Source organism: Muscardinus avellanarius (assembly GCF_963383645.1).
Source record: "Muscardinus avellanarius genome assembly, chromosome: 16".
Taxonomy (NCBI): Eukaryota; Metazoa; Chordata; class Mammalia; order Rodentia; family Gliridae; genus Muscardinus; species Muscardinus avellanarius.
Genome location: NC_137802.1, coordinates 49102658 through 49122794, shown reverse-complemented (window position 1 = coordinate 49122794; position 20137 = coordinate 49102658). Strand labels below are relative to the sequence as shown.

The following is a 20137-nucleotide window of genomic DNA, read 5'->3' as shown; positions in this document are numbered from 1 at the left end:
TAGATTCCTCTTAAAAACTCACTTTGGTCTCTTTTTATATGGTTGCTGAGGTGGTGTAATTGCCTTTGGCTCCGGTGAGTCTGGAGGAGATGGATCCCCACCAGGAAGCTCAGGAGGAAGAGGGAGATCAGTGAGTAAGTGACGTGTCCTCTGTTCTTTCTCCTTCTTTACAGGTTTTGAAGGAAGAGTTTCTTTTGGACTAAACAATAGAGGGGAAGAGAAGAAAAACATTGCAATTACTTAAAAGACATGCAAATACATAAGATCTTACAATGAAAATTATAATACCTGGTTATTAAAAGACTAAAAAGAGCTGGGCATGGTGGTGTATGCCTGTAATCCTACTACATGGTAGGCTGAGATCACAGGTTGGAGGACAGCCTCAGCAAGTAGTGGGAGTTTCATCAACATAGTAAGAGCCTGATTCAATAAGAACAAAATTGGGCTCAGGTGTGTAACTTAGAAGTAGAATACCCTGGCCGGGCGTGGTGGCGCCCGCTTGTAATCCCTGCGCTTGGGAGGCGGAGACAGGAGGATCTCACAGGTTCGAAGCCAGCCATGCTGGCTTAGGAGACCCTGTTTCCAAATAAAAATATAAAAAATAGGTCTGGGAATGTAGCCCGGAGGTAGAAGGGTTTCCAGGAACCCCAGTACCACCAAAAAAAAAAATAGTAGAATACCCTGAATTCAATCCTCAGTACCCCCCCCCCCCACACACACACACAGAGTTACAAAAATTTTACATTTATTGACTGACTGACTGTGGTTCTGGGAATTGAACCCAGGGGCATTCTACCTCTGAATTATACTCTTTGCCCTATTTATATATTGATTGTGGGGATAGAACCCAGGGACATTTGACCTCCGAGCTACACCCACTGCCCTATTTTTTATTCTTTATTTTGAAACAGGGTTTCAAACTCACTAAATTGAGGAAGGCCTCACTAAGTAACCAAAGCTGTCTGCAAACCACGATCCTCCGGTCTCAGCCTCCAGAATGCTGGGATTTACAAGTGTCCGCCACCACACCTAGCAAGCTCCCAGGGACTTTTTAACTCTGAGCTACTCTAACAGCCCTATTTTATTTTTATTTGAAATAGGATTTTGCGAAGTTGCTGAGGTTGGCTTTGAACCTGCAAATCTCTTGCCTCAGCCTCCCAAGTACTGGTTTACAGAGGAGCACCACCAGTTTAACCGGGTCTCACTGAGTTGCAGAGGCCTCAGTAAGTAGCTGAGGCTGTCCGCGAACCGTGATCCTCCAGGTCTCAGCCTCCCGAATGCTGGGATTACAAGACTGCGCCACCACGCCCAGCTCTTTTTTATTCTTTATTTTGAAACAGGGTCTCACTGAGTTGTAAAGGGCCTCACTAAGTAGCTGAGGCTGTCCACAAACCGAGATCCTCCTGTCTCAGCCTCCCAAATGCTGAGATTACAAGGGTGTGCCACCACGCCCAGCTCTTTTGGGCTATTTATTTATCTTTAGCTTTTTGTGTTGCTTTATTTAAATCTGACAGTATCCAACATAGCTGCCAAACGCTGGACAATAAAAAGTATGGAGCTGGGCCTTAATAAGTAGCTGAGGCTGTCCGTGAACCAGAATTCTCCTGTCTAAGCCTCCCAAATGCTGGATTACAAGTGTCCACCACTAGCCCTTTATATTTTGAAACAAAGTCTCACTAAATTGCTGAGGATGGACTTGAACCTGTTATCCTCCTATCTCCCACCCAAGTACTGGGATTACAGACATAAACCACCACTCTCAGCTTTATTTTTTGTGGTACTGGGTATTTAGCCTAGGGGCATCTGACCTTTGAGCTACACCCCCAGCCTTATTTTCATTTAACTACTTATTAATTTATTTTTTGTGGTACTGATGATAGAATCCAGGGGTACTCTATCTCTGAGTTATACTTCGAAACCTATTTTACATTTTATTTTGAAACAGGGTCTCACTAAATTGAGTAGGGCCATGCTAGACTGTTCAGGTTGGTGCAAATCTTCCATCCTCTAGTCACAGTTCGCTAAATACAATAATCATAGGCATGTTCCATCATGCCTGGCTAAAAGATTTCACTTAAAACAAACAAAATGTCAGCCGGACGTGGAGGTGCACGCTTGTAATACCAGCATTTGGGAGGCTGAGACAGGAGGATCACAATTCTAGGAGAGCCTCAGCTACTAAGTGAGGTCCTTTGTAACTCAGTGAGACCTGTTTCAGAAATAAAGAATAAAATAGGGCTAGGGGTGTAGTTGGGAGGTTGAAGCTATAATAAGTCGTTAAACAGGCATGGTGGTACACACTAGTAATCCCAGTACTTGGGAAACTGAGATAGGAGGATTGCAAGTTCTCAGCCAGCCTCAGCTACTCAGTGAGCCTCTTTGCAACTGAGACCCTGTTTCCAAATAAAGAATAAAAAATTGGGCTGGGTTATAGCTTGGAGGTAGAATGCCCCTGGGTTCAGAACATCCTAGTAACACACACACACATACACACACACACACACACACACACACACACACACAGAGAGAGAGAGAGAGAGAAAGAGAGAGAAAGAAAGAAGGAAGGAAGGAAGGAAGGAAGGAAGGAAGGAAGGAAGGAAGGAAGGAAAAATTAGGGCTGGGGGTATAGCTCGGAGGTCGAATGTCCCTACGTTCCATCATTAGTATCATAAACAAACAAACAAACAAAAAGAACTAATCATGTAGCTCAGAGGTAAAATGCCCCCGGGTTCAAGCCCCACTACCATAATAAAAAAGAAAAAAAATTAAAAATTGGAGCCAGGCATGCTGGCACATGCTTGTAATCCCAGTATTTGGGAAGCTGAGACAAGAAAATCCCAGGTAAACAGACAGCTTTAGCAACTTTGTGAGGCAGGCCCTTCTCAATTTGGTGAGACACTGTTTCAAATTTATAAAAACTTAAAAAAGTGGAGGTGTAGCTCGTATAATGCACCTGGGTTCCATTCCCAGTTACCACACACAAAAAAATAAAAATTGGAAATCTGGGCACAGTGGTGCATACTTGTAATCTCAGTACCTGGGAAGCTGAGACAGGAGGATCCCAGGTTCAAAGCCTACCTCCACAACTTAGTAAGGTTCTCAGCAATCTAGTGAGACCCTGTTTTCAAATAAGAAAGTAATAGCTGGGCATCATGGTACAAAAGTGTACTTCCATTTGGGAGGCTGAGGCAGGAGGATCACAGGTTCATGGCCAGCCTCAACTATTTGGTGAGGCTCTCTGCAACCTAGTAAGACCCTGTTTCAAAATAAAAAATAGGGCTGGGAGTATAGCCCAGAGGTAGAAAGCCCCTGGGTTCCATTCCCAGTACCACAAAAAAGAAAAGAAAAGAAAAGGAAATTGAATGAGCCAGCGTAGTGGCACATGCCTGTAATCTCAGTACTTAAGAGGCTGAGACAGGAAAATGGCAAGATATAGGCCAGCCTCAGCTACTTAGTGAGGCCATCAGCAGTTTAGTAAGACCTTGTTTCAAAATAAACTAGGGCTGGGGGTGTAGTTCAAAGGTGAATGGGCCAAAATAAAAACAAAAACAATAAAATGATTGGGAGTATGAGACAGGTGAATTGCAGGTTAGAGCCAATTTTAGCAAATTAGCAAGACTGTTTCAAAACAAAGCAAAAAACACTGCAGTGTAGCTCAAAAGTAGAATGCCCCTGGGTTTAATCCCCACTACTAAAAAAAAAAAAAAAAAAAAAAAAAAAGAATGAAAAATATATTATAGCCGGGCGTGATGGCACACATTTGTAACCCCAGCATTTGGGAGGCTGAGACGGGAGGATGGTGGTTCGCAAATAGCCTCAGCTACTTAGTGAGGCTCTTTGCAACTCAATAAGACCCTGTTTGAAATAAAGAATAAGAAAATAGGGCCGGGGGTATAGCTCGGAGGTAGAATGCACCCAGGGTTCCATCTCTGGCACTGCGGGGAAAAAATTAATTAAAAAAAAATATAAAATCCTAATTGTTTAGAAATAGAATACAGCCATGTCTAACTGGGCAAAATAAGTAACTCTCAAACTACAAAATCTAATGAAAAGTAGGACAAGGTGGCAAAGCCAATAATCCTAGTACTTGGGAGACTGAAACAAAGTTTTTTTTTTTTTTTTTTTTGGTGGTACTGGGGTTCCTGGAAGCCCTTCTACCTCCGGGCTACACTCCCAGACCTATTTTATATTTTTGAAACAGGGTCTCTTACGCCAGCCGGCTGGCTTCGAACCTGCGCGATCCTCCTGTCTCTGCCTCCCAAGCGCGGGGATTACAAGCGTGCGCCACCACGCCCAGCTGAAACAAAGTTTAAGGCAGCCTGAGCAAATGATCAAGAACCTGTTTCAGAATAAAAAATGATTAGGCCCTTTGTGATTTTGTTAGACCCTGTTTCAAAATAAATAATAAAAAACAGGGCAGGGGGTAAAAGCCCAGAAGTAGAATTTCCTGGGTTTAATTCCCCAATACTAAAAAAAAAAAAAAAAAAAAACAAAAACAAAACAAAACAAAAAAAAACGAAGCTAGATGCAGTGGCAGATACCTGTAATCCCAGTACTTGGAAAGCTGAGAGAGGAGGACCACAGGTTCACAGCCAGCCTCAGCTACTTAGTAAGGCCCTTTGCAACTCTGTGAGACCGTTTTAAAATAAAATAAGAGAATCAGGTGTGGTGGTGAATGCTTGTCATCTCAGCGCTTAGGAGGCTGAGACAGGAGGACTGCACAGGTTTGAAGCCAGCCTCAGCTACTTAGTGAGGCTCTCAGCAAGTTAGTGAGACCCTGTTTCCAAATAAAGTACAAAATAGGTCTGGACGTATAGCCTGGAGGTAGAAAAGCCCCTGGGTTCCACCCTCAGTCCACAAAAATAAAAAATAAAATAAATAAATAAAATAGGAGCCAGGTATGGTGTCCCATGCTTGTAATTCTAGTATTTGGGAGGCTGAGAGAGGAGGATCACAGGTTCAATGCCAGCTTTAGCTACTTAGTGAGGCCTCCAAAACTTAGTGAGACCCTGTTTCAAAATAAAGAAGAAAAAAATCGGCCTAGTTGGCATGGTAGTGCACGCTTGTAATCCCAGCATTCAGGAGGCTGAGACCAGAGGACCACAGTTCGCCAACAGCCTCAGCTACTTAGTGAGGCCCTCCACAACTAAGTGAGAACTTGTTTCAAAATAAAGAATAATCATTAAGGCTGGTGGTGTAGCTCAGAGGTAGCTCCTATTTTATTTTATTTATTTTATTTTTTATTTTTGTGGTACTGAGGGTGGAACCCAGGGGTTTTTCTACCTCCAGGCTATACTTCCAGACCTATTTTGTACTTTATTTGGAAACAAGGTCTCATTAAGTTGCTGAGTTTCATCCCCAGTACCGCAAAAATAAGTAAATAAAATAAAATAGGACTGGAAGTGTAGCTCAGAAGTAGAATGCCCCTGAGTACAATCCCCAGCACGAAAAAAAAAAAACCAAAATGATAAAATAAAAATGAAAAGCGCTGGGTCTAAGTTCAGAGGTAGAATGACCCTGGATTCAGTAAACAGTATGTATGTATGTATGTATGTATGTATGTATGTATGTATACATAAATAAAATCTAGTCCGAGAAAGAGTCAAAGCAACTTTTTTAGAACCATTTAGGAAGCTGCTGGTAAAAAAACCTCACGTGATAAATAGTACATTAGTCAGTGTGAACAAAAAAAGGACAGCTTTCAAGGAACAAATTGAAAAGTTAATTTTGGATCCATTTTTTTTTTTAATATGTGTTACTGGAATTAAACCTATTTATTCTGAAATGGTATCAGATACTGGCTGTGAACCTGTCCTCCTCCTCCTTTCTCAGCCTCCCAAGTACTGGGATTATAACTGTGAGCCACCATGTCCAGCTTGGATCTAATTTCTTTAACCATCTCAATGTATTCATAAGGATGAACTTGAACTCTGCCGCGCACAGCCTCAGAAACAACAGAAATCTACAGTAAAGCACATGAATTTATGCCTAAGAAAAAAATGGGCAACATTTTTTCTATTTTTTCAGAAGGTTGAAAAGAGATCTAAAAACACTTTATTTAAACTGAATCCAGGGATGTTTATTTTTATTCATATTAGGGATTGAATCCAGGAACATTTTACCTCCTACCGCTTTAATTTCTATTTGGTGAAGGTTGAAACCAGAGGCGTTCTACCTCAGAGCTATACTCTCAGAACTATTTTATTTTTATTTTAAAACAGGGTGTCAATAAGTTGCTGGGGCTGACCATGAACCTTCTATCTCCTGTCTCAGCCTCCCAAGTACTAAGAATACAGCTGTGCAACAACACTATGTCTGGCTAGGATCTGAAAATATAAAAACATAACTTTAAAAAATAACCGATTAATCTCTTTGATTGAAATAAAAAATAAACCGAGCGGAAACAGTTTCTTTGCCAGGTGTGGTGGTGCACACTTGTAATTCCCACGCTTAGGAAGCTAAGACAGAAGGATCACACAGGTTCGAAGCCAGCCTCAGCTACTTAGTGAGGCTCTCAGCAACTTAGTGAGACCCTGTTTCCAAATAAAATATAAAATAGGTCTGGGAGTATAGCCTGGAGATAGACAAGCCCCTGGGTTCCACCCCAGTAACACAGACACAGACACAGACGCGCACGCGCGCGCACACACACACACACACACACACACACACACACACACACACACACACACAGCTATTGCTTGCTTGCCAGGCATGGTAGCCCACACTTGTAATCCCGGTACTTGAGAGTCTGAGATAGGAGAATTGCAGGTTCACAGCTGGCCTCAGCAATTTAGTGAGGCCTTCTGAAACTTAGACCAAATGACAAATTCAAATTAAAAAAGAATAGGAGCTGGGAATGGTGGCTTCTAATTTTCATTGTTTTTATCCCTTGTAAATCGGACAGAACAGAATCTAGGTTAGTTTGCAGAACATCAACTAGAAATGGATAAGTCGGTGGAAGGTCACCTCAAACTTTCTGTTGAACTACTGGTAGGCCTAGCATAGTGGCACATACTTGTATCCCAGTATTTGGGAGGCTGAGATAGGAGAATCACAGGTTCATGGCCAGCCTCAGCAACTTGTGAAGCCCTCCCTCCACAACTTAGCAAGACCTCATTTGAAAATAAAGAATAAAAAATAGGACGGGGGCTGGGCATGGTGGCGCACACTTATAATCTCAGCATTCAGGAGGCAAAGACCAGAGGATCATGGTTCACAGACAGCCTCAGCTACTTAGGCCCTTCGCAACTCAGTGAAACCCTGTTAACATAAAAAGGACTAAAAAATAGGGCTAGGGGTGTAGCTCAGAGGTACAATGCCCCTGGGTTCCTTTCCCAGTACCTCAAAAATAGGAGTGTGTATCTTAGAGGTAGAATGCTCTTGGGTCCAATCTCTAGTACCACCAAAAACAAAAAACAAAAAAACCTACTGGTAGATAGAAACACATACAATCAGCAAACACATTTTTCTACACTGGGAACAAAGCCCATTACCTGAACTCTTAAGGCAAAATGCCAATAAAGATCTTTGAAATTTGTCCTTTTTGGTGCATGTGGTACTGGGAATGAAACCCAGAGGCAGTCTATCTCCGGACTACAATCTAGTCTTGTATTATTTCTTGTCTAGAAACAGTGTCTTGCTATGTAGATGAGAGTCTCCCTACTTGCTGAGGCTGTACACAAACCTGAAATCTTCCTATGTCCATATCCTAAGTACTAAGATTACAGGTATGTGCCACCGTGCCAGCAAATGTGTCCAGTTTTTAAGATATACAGGAATGGAAAATTGGTGATTTATCAACTACTTTCAGAATATTACTTTTTTTGTGTGCTACTAGGGATTGAACCCAGGGTTCACAAACCCATGGTGAATCTAAGCTACATCCCCAGCACTATTTTGAAACAAGGTCTCACTAGGTTAATGAGTCTCCCATTTTCACTGAGGCTACCCTCAAACTTGCAATCCTCCTAAGTACTGGGATTTCAGGTGTGCACCACCAGGCCTGGCTAAAATATTACTTTTTTTTTTTTTTCCTGGTACTAGGGATGAACCCAGAGGCATTCTACCTATGAGCCACACCATCAACCCTATTTATTTTATTTTATATTTTGCAGTACTGGGATTACAATCATGTGCCACCATACCAGCTTCTATTTTTTACTCTTTATTTTTATTTATTTATTTTTTGCCATACTGGGGATGGAACCCAGGGGCATTCTACCTCCAAGATACACCCCCACAGCCCTATTTTTTATTCTTTATTTTTGAAACAGGGTCTCACTAAGTTGCAGAGGCTGGCTGCAAACCTAGATCCTCCTGTCTCAGCCTCCCAAATACTGGCATTACAAGTATGTGCCACCATGCCCAGCATAGCTGTTTTCTTAACTTCATGCCCAGTGTCATTTCACAGAAGCCCTAAACCTAGCTCCTTTAGATGTTTTACTTACGGTTATTCAAGTAATCTTTTTTGTTTTGTTTTTTTTCAGTACTGGGAATGAAACCCAGGGGAATTCTACCTCCTAAGCTACACCCCCAGCCCTATATTCTATTCTTCATTTTGAAACAGAGTCTGAGTTGCAAAGGGCCTAAGTAGCTGAGGCTGTCCGCGTACAGCGATCCTCCTGTCTCAGTCTCCAAAATGCTGGGATTATAAGTGCGCGCCATGAAGCCTGGTTTCAAGTAATCATTATTTACTGAGTGTATCCTATGTTCTATATTTAAGGCACTGTACACAATTAAAAAAATGTGTAAGTTACATTCTTATCATTTAAGATGTTATAGTCTCAATTGAAAGGAACATACTTGAATACCTTATGTCTTTAGAAAAAGGTTTCTTCTTTGTACAGTACTGGAAAAAGAACCCAGAGGCACTCTACCACTGAACTACATACCTAGCTTTACACCCTTCCTTTTTTTTTTTTTGAGTCAAGGCTCACTAAATTGCCTAGGCTGGCCTGGAACTTGTAATCATTCTACCTTAGCCTACTAAGTAGGTGGTATTATAGGGATGTACCACCATACCTGCTGTATCAAAAACAGGACCAAAGCATACTAGAGCACCAAAGAAATATCTTGAATTAAAAACAAATTTTTTTTTGGTGGTACTGGGGTTCCTGGATGCCCTTCTACCTCTGGGCTACACTCCTGGACCTATTTTTATACTTTTTTTTTTTTTTGGAAACAGGGTCTCTTAAGCCAGTGAGGCTGGCTTCGAACCTGCGCGATCCTCCTGTCTCAGCCTCCCAAGCGCAAGGATTACAAGCATGCGCCACCACGTCCGGCTTGAATTATTTAAATTTTTTTTTTTTTTTTTTTTTTTGGTGGTACTGGGGAATGAACCCAGGAACATTTTGGATCCAAGCTACAACCCTCCACCTCCAGGCTTATTTTATATTTTTATGGTACTGGGGATTGAGTCCCAAGGGCATTCTTCCTCTGAGCAACACCTCTAGTCCTGTTTTATTTTTTATTTAAAACAGGTCTCACAATGTTGCTGAGGTTGGCCATGAACCTGTGATCCTCCTGTCTCAACCTCCAAACACTCGGATTACAGGTGTACACCATCACACTAGGCTCATTTTCTACTTTTTCTTTTTGGTACAGGGGATTAAAACTATGGGCATGCTACCTCTGAATTACACCTCCAGCCTTATTTGATGAGAGTTTCACTATTTGCTGAAGCTGCACTCAAACTTGTGATCCTCCTGTCTCAGTCTCCCAAGTATTGGGATTAGAGGCAAGTGCTACCACAAATCCGGCCTTTTTTTTTTTTTTTGCAGTACTGGGGATGGAACCCAGGGGCATTCTACCTCCAAGCTATACCCCCATCCCTATTTTTTATTCTTTATTTTTGAAACAGGGTCTAAGTAGCTGAGGCTGTTCACAAACCGTGATCCGTCAGTCTCAGTTTCCCGAATGCTGAGATTACAAGTGTGTGCCACCAGGCCTGGCTTCTCCCCCCCCCCCCCCAGCACTGGGATGGAACCCAGAGGCATTGTACCTCCGAGCTATACCCTTAGCCCTATTTTTTAGTCTTTTTATTTTTTAAACAGGGTCTCACTGAGTTGCGAAGGGCCTCGCTAAGTAGCTGAGGTTTTCCGGGAACCCTGATCCTACAGTCTCAGCTTCCTGAATGCCGGGAATACAAGTGTACACTTATTTTTTATTTGGAAACAGGTCTCAACTAAGTTTCTGGGGCTTCGCTAAGTTTCTGATGTTGGCTTTAAACCTGTGATCCTGTTTCGGTCTCCCAAGTACTGGTATTACAGGCATGTGGCATTACACCAGACTCAAAATCCTGATTTAAAGAAAAAAAGAAAAAGAAAGAAAAGAAAAAGCCTGTGGTGGTGACACATGCCTGTAATCCCAGTACTTGGAAGGTTGAAACAGGAGGATAACAGGTTTGAAACCAGTTTCAGCAACATTCTGAGGCTCTCAGCAACTTGAGACCCTGTTGCCAAAAAATAATATATGGCTGGGTTTTAGCTTGAAAAATGTCTCAGGGTTGAATCCCCAGAACCACAAAAAATAGATAAGTAAATAAATAGCTACGCATGGTGACACATTTTTGTAATCTTAGTACTTGAGAGGCCTAGTACTTGAGAAAGGAGGATAACAGATTTGAAGCTAGCTTCAGCAATGTGATGAGGTCCTATTTCAAAATAAAAAATAAAAAATAAAATTGGAGGCCAGGCGTGGTGGCACACGCTTGTAATCCCCGCGCTTGGGAGGTGAAGACAGGAGGATTGTGCAGGTTTGAAGCCAGCCATGCTGGCTTAAGAGACCCTGTTTCCAAATAAAAATGTAAAAATAGGTCTGGGAGTGTAGCCCGGAGGTAGAAGGGTTTCCAGGAACCCCAGTACCACAACCAAAAAAAAAAAATTGGGCTAGAGATGTAGGGCAGAGGTAGAATGCCCTTGCTTCAATACCCAGTACAACAACAACAACAACAAAAAGTTAACAACTGGTGTACCCAAGTGAAGAATATAGCAAAAATAATTAATTTTATTTTTATATTAAAATGTTCTCTTTTTTTGCACTACAAGGGATTGAACCTAGGGCCATTACACCTCCAAGGTACATCCCTAGACATATTTTTTAATTCTTTACTTTAAAACAGGTCTCAGTTGTGGAGGGCCTCATTAAGCTTAAATTGGCTGTGAACCTGCAATCCTCCTACCTCAGCCTCCCAAGTACTGAGATTACAAGTGTGTACTACGATGTCCGGTTCACCATTTACTAAAATTTTCAAGATAAAAATAGAAAGGAAGCTGGACATGGTGGTGCTTGTAATCCCTGTGCTTGGGAGGTGGAGACAGGAGGATCGTGCAGGTTTGAAGCCAGCCATGCTGGCTTAAGAGACCCTGTTTCCAGCTGGGTGTGGTGGCACATGCCTGTAATCCCCACGCTTGGGAGGCAGAGACAGGAGGATTGCACAGGTTCGAAGCCAGCTGTGCTGGTTTAAGAGACCCTGTTTCCAAATAAAAATATAAAAAATAGGACTGGGAGTGTAGCCCAGAAGTAGAAGGGTTTCCAAGAACCCCAGTACCACCCAAAAATAAAAAAAAGAGAGACCCTGTTTCCAAACAGAAAAAGTATATAAAAAAAAAAATAGGTCTGGGAGTGTAGCCCAGAGGTACAAGGGCTTCCAGAAACCCCAGTACCAACACACACACACACACACACACACACACACACACACACACACACACAAGAAGCCAGGTGCGGTGGTGCACACTTGTAATTCTGGTACTTGGGAGGCTGAGACGGGAGGATCAAACATTTATAGCCAGCCTCTGCTACTTAGTGAGGCCCTCTGCAATTTAGTGAGATGTTTCAAAATAAAAAATACAGCTGGGGGTGTAGCTCTGAGTTAGAATGCCCAAGTTCAATCCCCAGTATTGCCAAAAAATAAAAAATAAAAATAAAATAAAAAGGAAAAAAATGTTGATATCTTGACAAATCTGAATCCAGATTAGATCAATAAGCTTACAAAGAAGGGTTTACTAGATCTCAAATCTGAATTCTCTGTTCTCAAGTACTAATGTCACAAATGTGAACTTTCCTATTGAAAGACAAACATCAAAGATACTTCCTAGCCGGGCGTGGTGGCGCACGCTTGTAATCCCAGCATTTGGGAGGCCAGAGGATCCCGGTTCACGGACAGCCTCAGCTACTTAGTGAGGCCCTCTGCAACTCAGCGAGACCCAGTTTCAAGATAAAGAATAAAAAATAGGGCAGCGGTTGTATCTCGGAGGTTGAATGCCACTGGGTTCCATCCCCAAACACGCAAAAAAAAAAAAAAAAAAAAAAAAAAAAAGTTTGAGGCCAAGCCAGACATAGCAGCACAAACCTTAAACTGAGTGCTTGGGAGACTAACACAGGAGGATCACAGGTTCCCAGCCAGCCTTAGCAACTTACCAAGGCCCAACTTAGAGCATGTTTTGTTTTATTTATTTATTTATTTATTTTTTAGTTACTGGGGATGGAACTCAGGGGCTTCCTACCTCTGAGCTAAACCCATAGCCCTATTTTTTTTTTTAATTTTGAAACAGGGTCTCACTAAGTTGCAGAGAGCCACACTAGCTGAGGCTGGCCGTGAACCTGCGATCCTCCTGTCTCAGCTTCCCAAATACTGGGATTACAAGCATGTGCCACCACATCCAGCTTAAGACCCTATTTTAAAATAAAAACAAATAAATAAAATAAGGCTGGGGATGTAGATTAGAGGTAGAATAACCTGGGTTCAATTACCAATATCACACACATGCAAAAAGTTTGAGGGCAATCTCATTATCTTAGCAAGACCCTGTCTCAAAACAAAATAAAAAACTAGGCATGTAGCCGGGCATGATGGCGAATGCTTATAATCCCCGCGCTTGGGAGGCTGAGACAGGAGGATCGCACAGGTTCAAAGCCAGCCTCAGCTACTTAGTGAGGCTCTCAGCAACTTGGTGAGACCCTGTTTCCAAATAAAACAGAAAATAGGTCTGGGAGTATAGACCGGAGGCAGAAAGCCTCTGGGTTCCACCAAAAAAAAAAACAAAAAAAAAACTAGGCATGTAGAGCTGGATGTGGGGATACATGCTTGTAATCCCAATATTTGGGAGGCTGAGACAGGAGGATTCTGGTTCACAGACAGCCTCAGCTACTTAGTGAGGCCCTCGTAACTTAGACCCTGTTTCAAAAATGAAGAATATAAAATAGGGCAGGGGGGTATAGCTTGAAGGTCGAATGGCCCTGGGTTCCATCCCCAGACCCGCAGGAAAAAAAAAGAAAAAGAAAAAAAGAAAAACTAAGCATTTAGCTTAGTAGTAGAGCACCACTGGATTTAATTCCCAATGACAAAAAGAAATAAATAGCCTAAAAAAATTCCTTCCTGTTTGTAAGTGCATTCTGCATAGCCATGCATTAGAATAGTTTTGACAAGGCTTAAAAACAGAAAACACATTATACTTAGATCAAGATAACTACAGGACTTACCTCTCCACGTCCTCATCTCCAGGTAACAAGGGTGGGAGGGGCAGAGGAGGTAACGTTGATGTTTTCAGGTGTGGAATAGCAGCTGTTACAGACACTTGAGTCTTCACAGAAACCTGTACAGGGGGCTGAGAATTTGCCTGAGAAGATAGAGTAGATGTCCTTGGGTGAGTAGAAGAGGGCAAAGTTGATGTACTAGAAGCAGGAGCTTGACTAAATGTTGGTTGGGGAGGAGGCAGAGGTGGTTGCTGTGGAATAGCTGGTAATGGAGGCAAAGGTGGCAAAGGGGGTGTTTGAGGTGGAGGGGTAGAAGTTGGTAAAGGGGGTGGAGGAGAAGTAACTGTGGGGAGAGGTGGAGGGATCTCCTTTTCTGATGTCTCTGACTCCTTTGAAGTGACAATCTCCTCTTTCAATGCTATGGGTTTAGAGTCTTTGGTTCCCTGTGCTTTCAAATCTTTAACAACAGGATGCTTCTCAGAGTTCTCATCCAACTTTACCTTCCCTGTATCTAAAGAATTTTTAACCTCTGTGTTTGATGATGATACATTCACTGGTTCAGAGTCTGGGGCACATTTTTCCAACTTTACACCTTTGGATGACTTTTTAGATTCCAAGCCTGAATCTTTAGCATCCACTGAACTGTTCTCTTTTCTGGGTAAAAATATAGGTGAACCCTTGGATTCCTTTCCATCCATTTTTGCTGCTGCTGCAGCAGCTGCTCGTTCCTTCTTTTTTCTACTGAGTTCAGCTCCCAGGCTAGAATTCAATGGAAGCCTAACAGGTGAAATACTGGAATGACGACTGCGTGAACTGGATCTCTTCTTTTTACTATGAGAAGATGAGTGTCTTGAATATGCAGGACTTCTACTTCTGGACTTCATGGATTTTCTATTGGAAAAAAAAGGGAGGGGCAGTTTAAAATGGATAGAATATAGCAATACATGAAGGAAAATTGTAATTTTACTCATTTATCAATCTAAAAATAGATTAAATGCCATCAAAAGCAGTCTGAGAAATCAGCCCAAACAAAATCAGCATAAAGAGCCAGGTGCAGTGGTGCACACTTGTAATTCTGGTACTTGGGAGGCGGAGACAGGAGGATCGTGCTGGTTCGGAGACAGCCTTACCGGCTTAAGAGACCCTGTTTCCAAATAAAAAATATATAATAGGTCTGGGAGTGTAGCCCGGAGGTAGAAAGGTAGAAGGGCTTCCAGGAACCCCAGTACCACCAAAAAAAAAAAAAAAAAAATCAGTGTAAGGAAACATGACAAATGCACTGTAGAGCTGGGCGTGGTGGCGCACACTTGTAATCCCTGCGCTTGGGAGGCGGAGACAGGAGGATTGTGCAGGTTCGAAGCCAGCCGCTCTGGCTTAAGAGACCCTGTTTCCAAATAAAAATATAAAATAGGTCTGAGAGTGTAGTCCGGAGGTAGAAGGGTTTCCAGGAACCCCAGTACCACCAAAAAAAAAAAAAAAAAAAAAAAAAAAAAAAAAAAAAAAAAGGACTGGGGTGTAGCTTGGAGGTACAATGCTCCTGGGTTCCATTCCTAGAACTGCAATAAATAAATAAATAAATAGACTAAAAAAAATAGGGCTGGGTTTAACTCAAAGGTACAAAGTCCCTGGGTTCCATTTCCAGTACTGAAAATAAATAATTAAATAAATAAAGTTGGTTTAAGAGACTGACTTAGATATTCTACCTCTGAACTATACCTCCAGCCCTTTATATGTATTTATTTTTGGTACACTCTCAGCCCTATATTTTATTTATTTTGAAACAGGATTTCATTGAGTTGCAAAGGCCTCACTAGGTAGCTGAGGCTGTTTAAAAACCAGATCCTCCTGTCTCAGCTTCTCAAGTGTTGGGATTACAAGTGTGCATCACCAGACCCAGCTCTATTTCTTTTCTTTCTGTGGTACCAGGGACGAAACCCACAGTCACTCTACCTCTGATCTACAGCCCCAAACCTATTATATTTTTAAACAGGGTCTCACTAAGTTGCTGACAGTCACACTATTTGATGAAGATGACCTCAAACCTATTATCCTATATGAGGCTGACCTTGAGCCTGATATCCTATCTCAGATTCCCAAGAACTGGAATCGTAGGCATGTGTCACCACACATGGCTTAATTTTTATTTTGAAACAGGGTCTGACCAAGTTGCTAAGGGTCTTGCAATGGTGCTGAGGCTGGCCTAGAACTTTCAATTCTCTTGTCTCATTCTACTAAGTATGAAAATTAAAGTCGTGCACCATCACATCTGGCAAAATCTAACTTTTCAAACTAAGGAGCTACCTGGCAAATCCTAGAAAAATGTTGCTCCTTATAGCATCCATTTAGAATAGAGTTGTGCCCACAGTAAACAAACCCCAATATTCAAAGTTACTATTTACAACTAGAAAAATTAGAGAAAATCCCCCCCACACTTTGGTACTGGGGATTGAACCCAGAGACATTCTACCTCCGAGCTATACCCCCCAGATGATTTGGAAACAGGGTCCCACTAGGTAGAGGAGGTCCTCACTAAATTGCCAATGCTGACTTAGAACGTTTTCTATGCTCCTCCCTGGGTCTCCCATGTACTGGGATTACAAGCAGACACTACCATATCCATTATAGAGAAAATTTTTTTTTGTTTTGTTTTTTTGGTGGTACTGGGGGTGGAACCCAGAGGCTTTTTACCTCCGGGCTATACTCCCAGACCTTTTTTATATTTTATTTGGAAACAGGGTCTCACTAAGTTGCTGAGAGCCTCACTAAGTAGCTGAGGCTGGCTTCGAACCCGTGCGATCCTCCTGTCTCAGCCTCCCAAGTGCGGGGATTACAAGCGTGCGCCACCATGCCCGACCTGAGAAAATGTTTTACCAAAGTAACTTATTAGAAGTTTTCAAGCGAGCGGGGTGGGATGGCGCACGCTTATAATCCCAGCATTTGGGAGGCTGAGAGAGGAGGATTGTGGTTCATGGCCAGGCTCAGCTAATACTTAGTGAGACCCTGTTTCAAATAAAGAATAAAAAATAGGGCAGGAGATGTAGCTCGGAGGTCAAATGCCTCTGGGTTCCATCCCTAGACCAAAAAAAAAAAAAAAAAAAAAGAGCTGGGGGTGTAGCTTGGAGGTTGAATGCCCCTAATTCCATCCCTAGTACTGCAAAAACAAAAAAGTTTTTAAGCAAGCTGGATGTGGTGGCTTGTAATCCCAGCATTTGGAAAGCTGAGACAGGAGGACTGAAGTTTGCAGACAGCCTCAGCTACTTAGTGAGGCCCTTTGCAACAGTGAGACTCTTTCAAAATAAAGAATAAAAAATAGGGCTGGGGGGTGTAGCTCTGAGGCAGAATGCCCCTGGGTATCATCCCCTGTAATGCAAAAAAAAAAAAAAATTATTTTTTTTAAGCCAGGTGTGTGGTGGTACACACCTGTAATTACAGTACTTGGGATACTTGGGAGGCTGAAACAAGAGGATCACAGGTTTAAGAACAGGCTCGACAAATAATAGCAAGACCTTGTTTCAAAATAAAACTAAAAGCTGGGCATGGTGGCGCACACTTGTAATCCCAGCATTCAGGAGGCAGAGACCAGTGGATCGTGGTTCACAAACAGCGACAGCTACTTAGCCAAGCCCTTTGCAACTCAGTGAAACTGTTTCAAAAATAAAGCTGGGTGTGGTGGCACAGGCTTGTAATTCCAGTACTTGGGAGGCTGAGACAGGAGGATCATGCAGGCTCAAAGCCAGCCTCAGCTACTTAGTGACGCTCTCAGCAACTTAGAACCATTTCCAAATAAAATATAAAATAGGTCTGGGAGTATAGTAGAAGGCCCCAGGGTTCCACTGCCAGTACCACAAAATAAATAAATAAATAAATAAATAAATAAATAAATACTAAAAAACAGGGCTGGGGATGTAGATCGAAGGTACAATGCCCCTGGGTTCCATCCCCTAGAACCGCAAAACAAAAAACAAAAAACAAAAAACCCTAAAAATAGGGATGGGGTGTAGCTCACAGGTAGAATACCCCTGGATTAAATCCCCAGTACCATCAAAAAAAATTTTTTTTTCAAAGCCAGGCAGGGTGGCACAGGTCTGTAATCCAATAATCAGGAGGCTAAAACAGGAGAACAGCAGGTTCAAAGCTAGCCTCAGCAACACAGCAAGGCCCTGAGCAACTTAGTGAAACCCTGTTTCAAACAAAAAAATTAAATAGGGCTGGGGGTGTAGCTCAGAGGTAGAAGGCCCCTGAGTTTAAGCCCTACTACCACAAAAAGTAAAAATAAAAGTTTTCAAAAATATGATACCCTGGCTGGGTGTGGTGGCGCAAGCTTGAAATCCCAGTACTTAGGAGGCTGACACAGGAATATCCAGGTTGGCAGACAGCCTCAGCCACTTACTCCTTCTGCAACTTAGTGAGACCTTGTTTCAAATAAAAAGTTAAAAAATATGTCTGGGGGTGTAGCTTTTGCTTGGAGACAGAATGCCCCTGGGTTTAATCCTCAGTACCACACACACACACACACACACACACACACACACACACACACACACAATCCAGATGTGATGGCTCATGCTTGTAATACCAGAACTTAGAAGGCCGAGAAAGGAGAATCACAGGTTCATGGCCAGCCTCAGCTACTTAGTGCGGCCCTCTACAACTTAGTGAGACCCTGTTTCAAAATAAAGAACAAAAAAATTGGGCTGGGGATGTAGCTCAGAGGTAGAATGTCCCTGGATTCAATTCTTAGTACCACAGAAAAAGAAAAATGATAAGTCTTGGTCCTCTTAATGTAAAATAGTTTCCAAACAACTTCTTAGGAACTCTTAAAGTATTACTGTGTATTCAATTAATTTTCTTTTTCTTTTTTTTTTTTTTTTTGCGGGTCCCCAGAACCCAGAGGCATTTGACCTCCAAGCTACACCCCCTGCCCTATTTTTTATTCTTTATTTTGAAACTGGGTCTCACTGAGTTGCAGAGGGCCTCACTAAGTAGCTGAGACTGTCGGCGAACTGCGATCCTCCAGGTCTCAGCCTCCGGAATGCTGGGATTACAAGTGTGCGCCACCATGCCCGGCTTCAATTAATTTTCTTAATAAGTAAGGATTGAGAAGTAAAATCTGAAACTCTACATGGCAAATTATTCCAAGTTTCAAAAGTTGAAACTCAAGTCTCATTAATTCCTTTTGCTTTCTTACCAAAGCCTAGCCTCACTGTTGTGCAAACAACAGCAACAAAAAATAACTAGGCCAGCCATGGTGGCACACTATTGTAATTCCAGTACTTGGGAGACTGAGACAGGAGGATCCGGGTTCATGGTCAGCCTCAGCTACTTGGTGAGGCCCTCCATAGTTTAGTGAGACCCTGTTTCAAAATAATGAATAAAATTGGGTTAGGGATATAGCTCAGAGATAATATGCCCCTGGGCTCAATCTTCAGTATTGCAAAAGAAAAAAAGAAAAAAAAAAAAAAACTAGAATTCTGACTGGACCCAAAAGATAAAAAAGTAACCAGACAAATATAATTTGTCCATTTGTCTAAAAAATTGTTTCCCATTCCAAAACATCTATATCTGCCTTTATCTTGGATCACTAGTAAGACTTCATGAATCAAAATGTTTGAAAACAAGCTGGTCGTGGTGGCACATACTTGTAATCCCAGCATTTGGGAGGAGGCTCACGGTTTGCAGACAACCTGAGGTACTTAGTGAGGCCCTCTGCAACTCAGTGAGACCCGGTTTCAAAATAAAGAATAAAAAATAGGGCAGGGGGTATAGCTTGGAGGTCAAATGCCCCTGGGTTCCATCCCCAGACCCGCAAAAATAAATAAATAAATAAATAAACAAAATAATTGGAATCTGCAGCACTAAAAACAGTAACATATACATGAACACAAGCATATAAAATATGAAAAATAGCCAGGTGCAGTGGCTCACGCTTGTAATCTCAATATTTGGGAGGCTGAGACCCGTGGACTGCAGTTTGCGAACAGCCTCAGCTACGTAGCATGGCCATTCGCAACTGAGTGAAACCCTGTTTCAACAATAAAAAGGCTAAAAAAAAAAGGGCTGAGGGTGTAGCTCAGAGGTAGAATACCCTTAGTTTCCATCCCCAGTACTACAATAAATGAATAAATAAATGAATAAAATATGAAAAGTATATTTACCAAATATCTAATCACCCTTAAGAAAATGAATACCCTTGTAAAAATTTGGCTGAAAGTGTTCTGTGGTTGAATTAGAGTTGAGATAAAATATATGACCCAGGTGTGATGGCACACACCTATATTATCCCAGTGCTTGGAAGGCCAGACAGTAGAATCACAGGTTCAATGCCAGCCTCAGCAACTTAGTGAAATCCTGTTTCCAAATAAAACGTAAAATAGGGCTGCAGATATAGCTCAGAGGTAAATTGTTCCTTAGTTAAATCCGTAGCACCACACAAATCCCTTAGAAAATGTCTAAAGCCCTAAATACTAAGTAATGCTAGCTACCACGTACTACAAACTTGTTTCTTTAAACTTTCGGCATGCCTGCCTTCCTAAGGAACTTGGCTACTAACCTTTAAGCTTCTGAACAGAAGCCTACTGTTAATAGAACATTTTGAAGCCCAGGTTTGAAGACAAACTCAGCAACTCAACTAAACACGCAGCAATTTAGCAAGACCCTA

The 20137-nt window shown here is 42.0% G+C and overlaps 1 protein-coding gene across 2 annotated transcripts in view; it reads right to left on the bottom strand.

The window, feature by feature from the left end:
• The window catches only part of CDK12 (cyclin dependent kinase 12), a gene marked incomplete at both ends in the record, with an annotated part of 79052 nt that overhangs the window by 48079 nt on the left and 10836 nt on the right, over window positions 1-20137 (bottom strand). For both annotated transcript variants that reach the window (XM_080714238.1, XM_080714239.1), the window contains 2 exons: window positions 23-199; window positions 13486-14370. In XM_080714238.1, coding sequence (XP_080570364.1) covers window positions 23-199; window positions 13486-14370 — 1062 coding nt within the window. The remainder of the gene's footprint in view (window positions 1-22; window positions 200-13485; window positions 14371-20137) is intronic.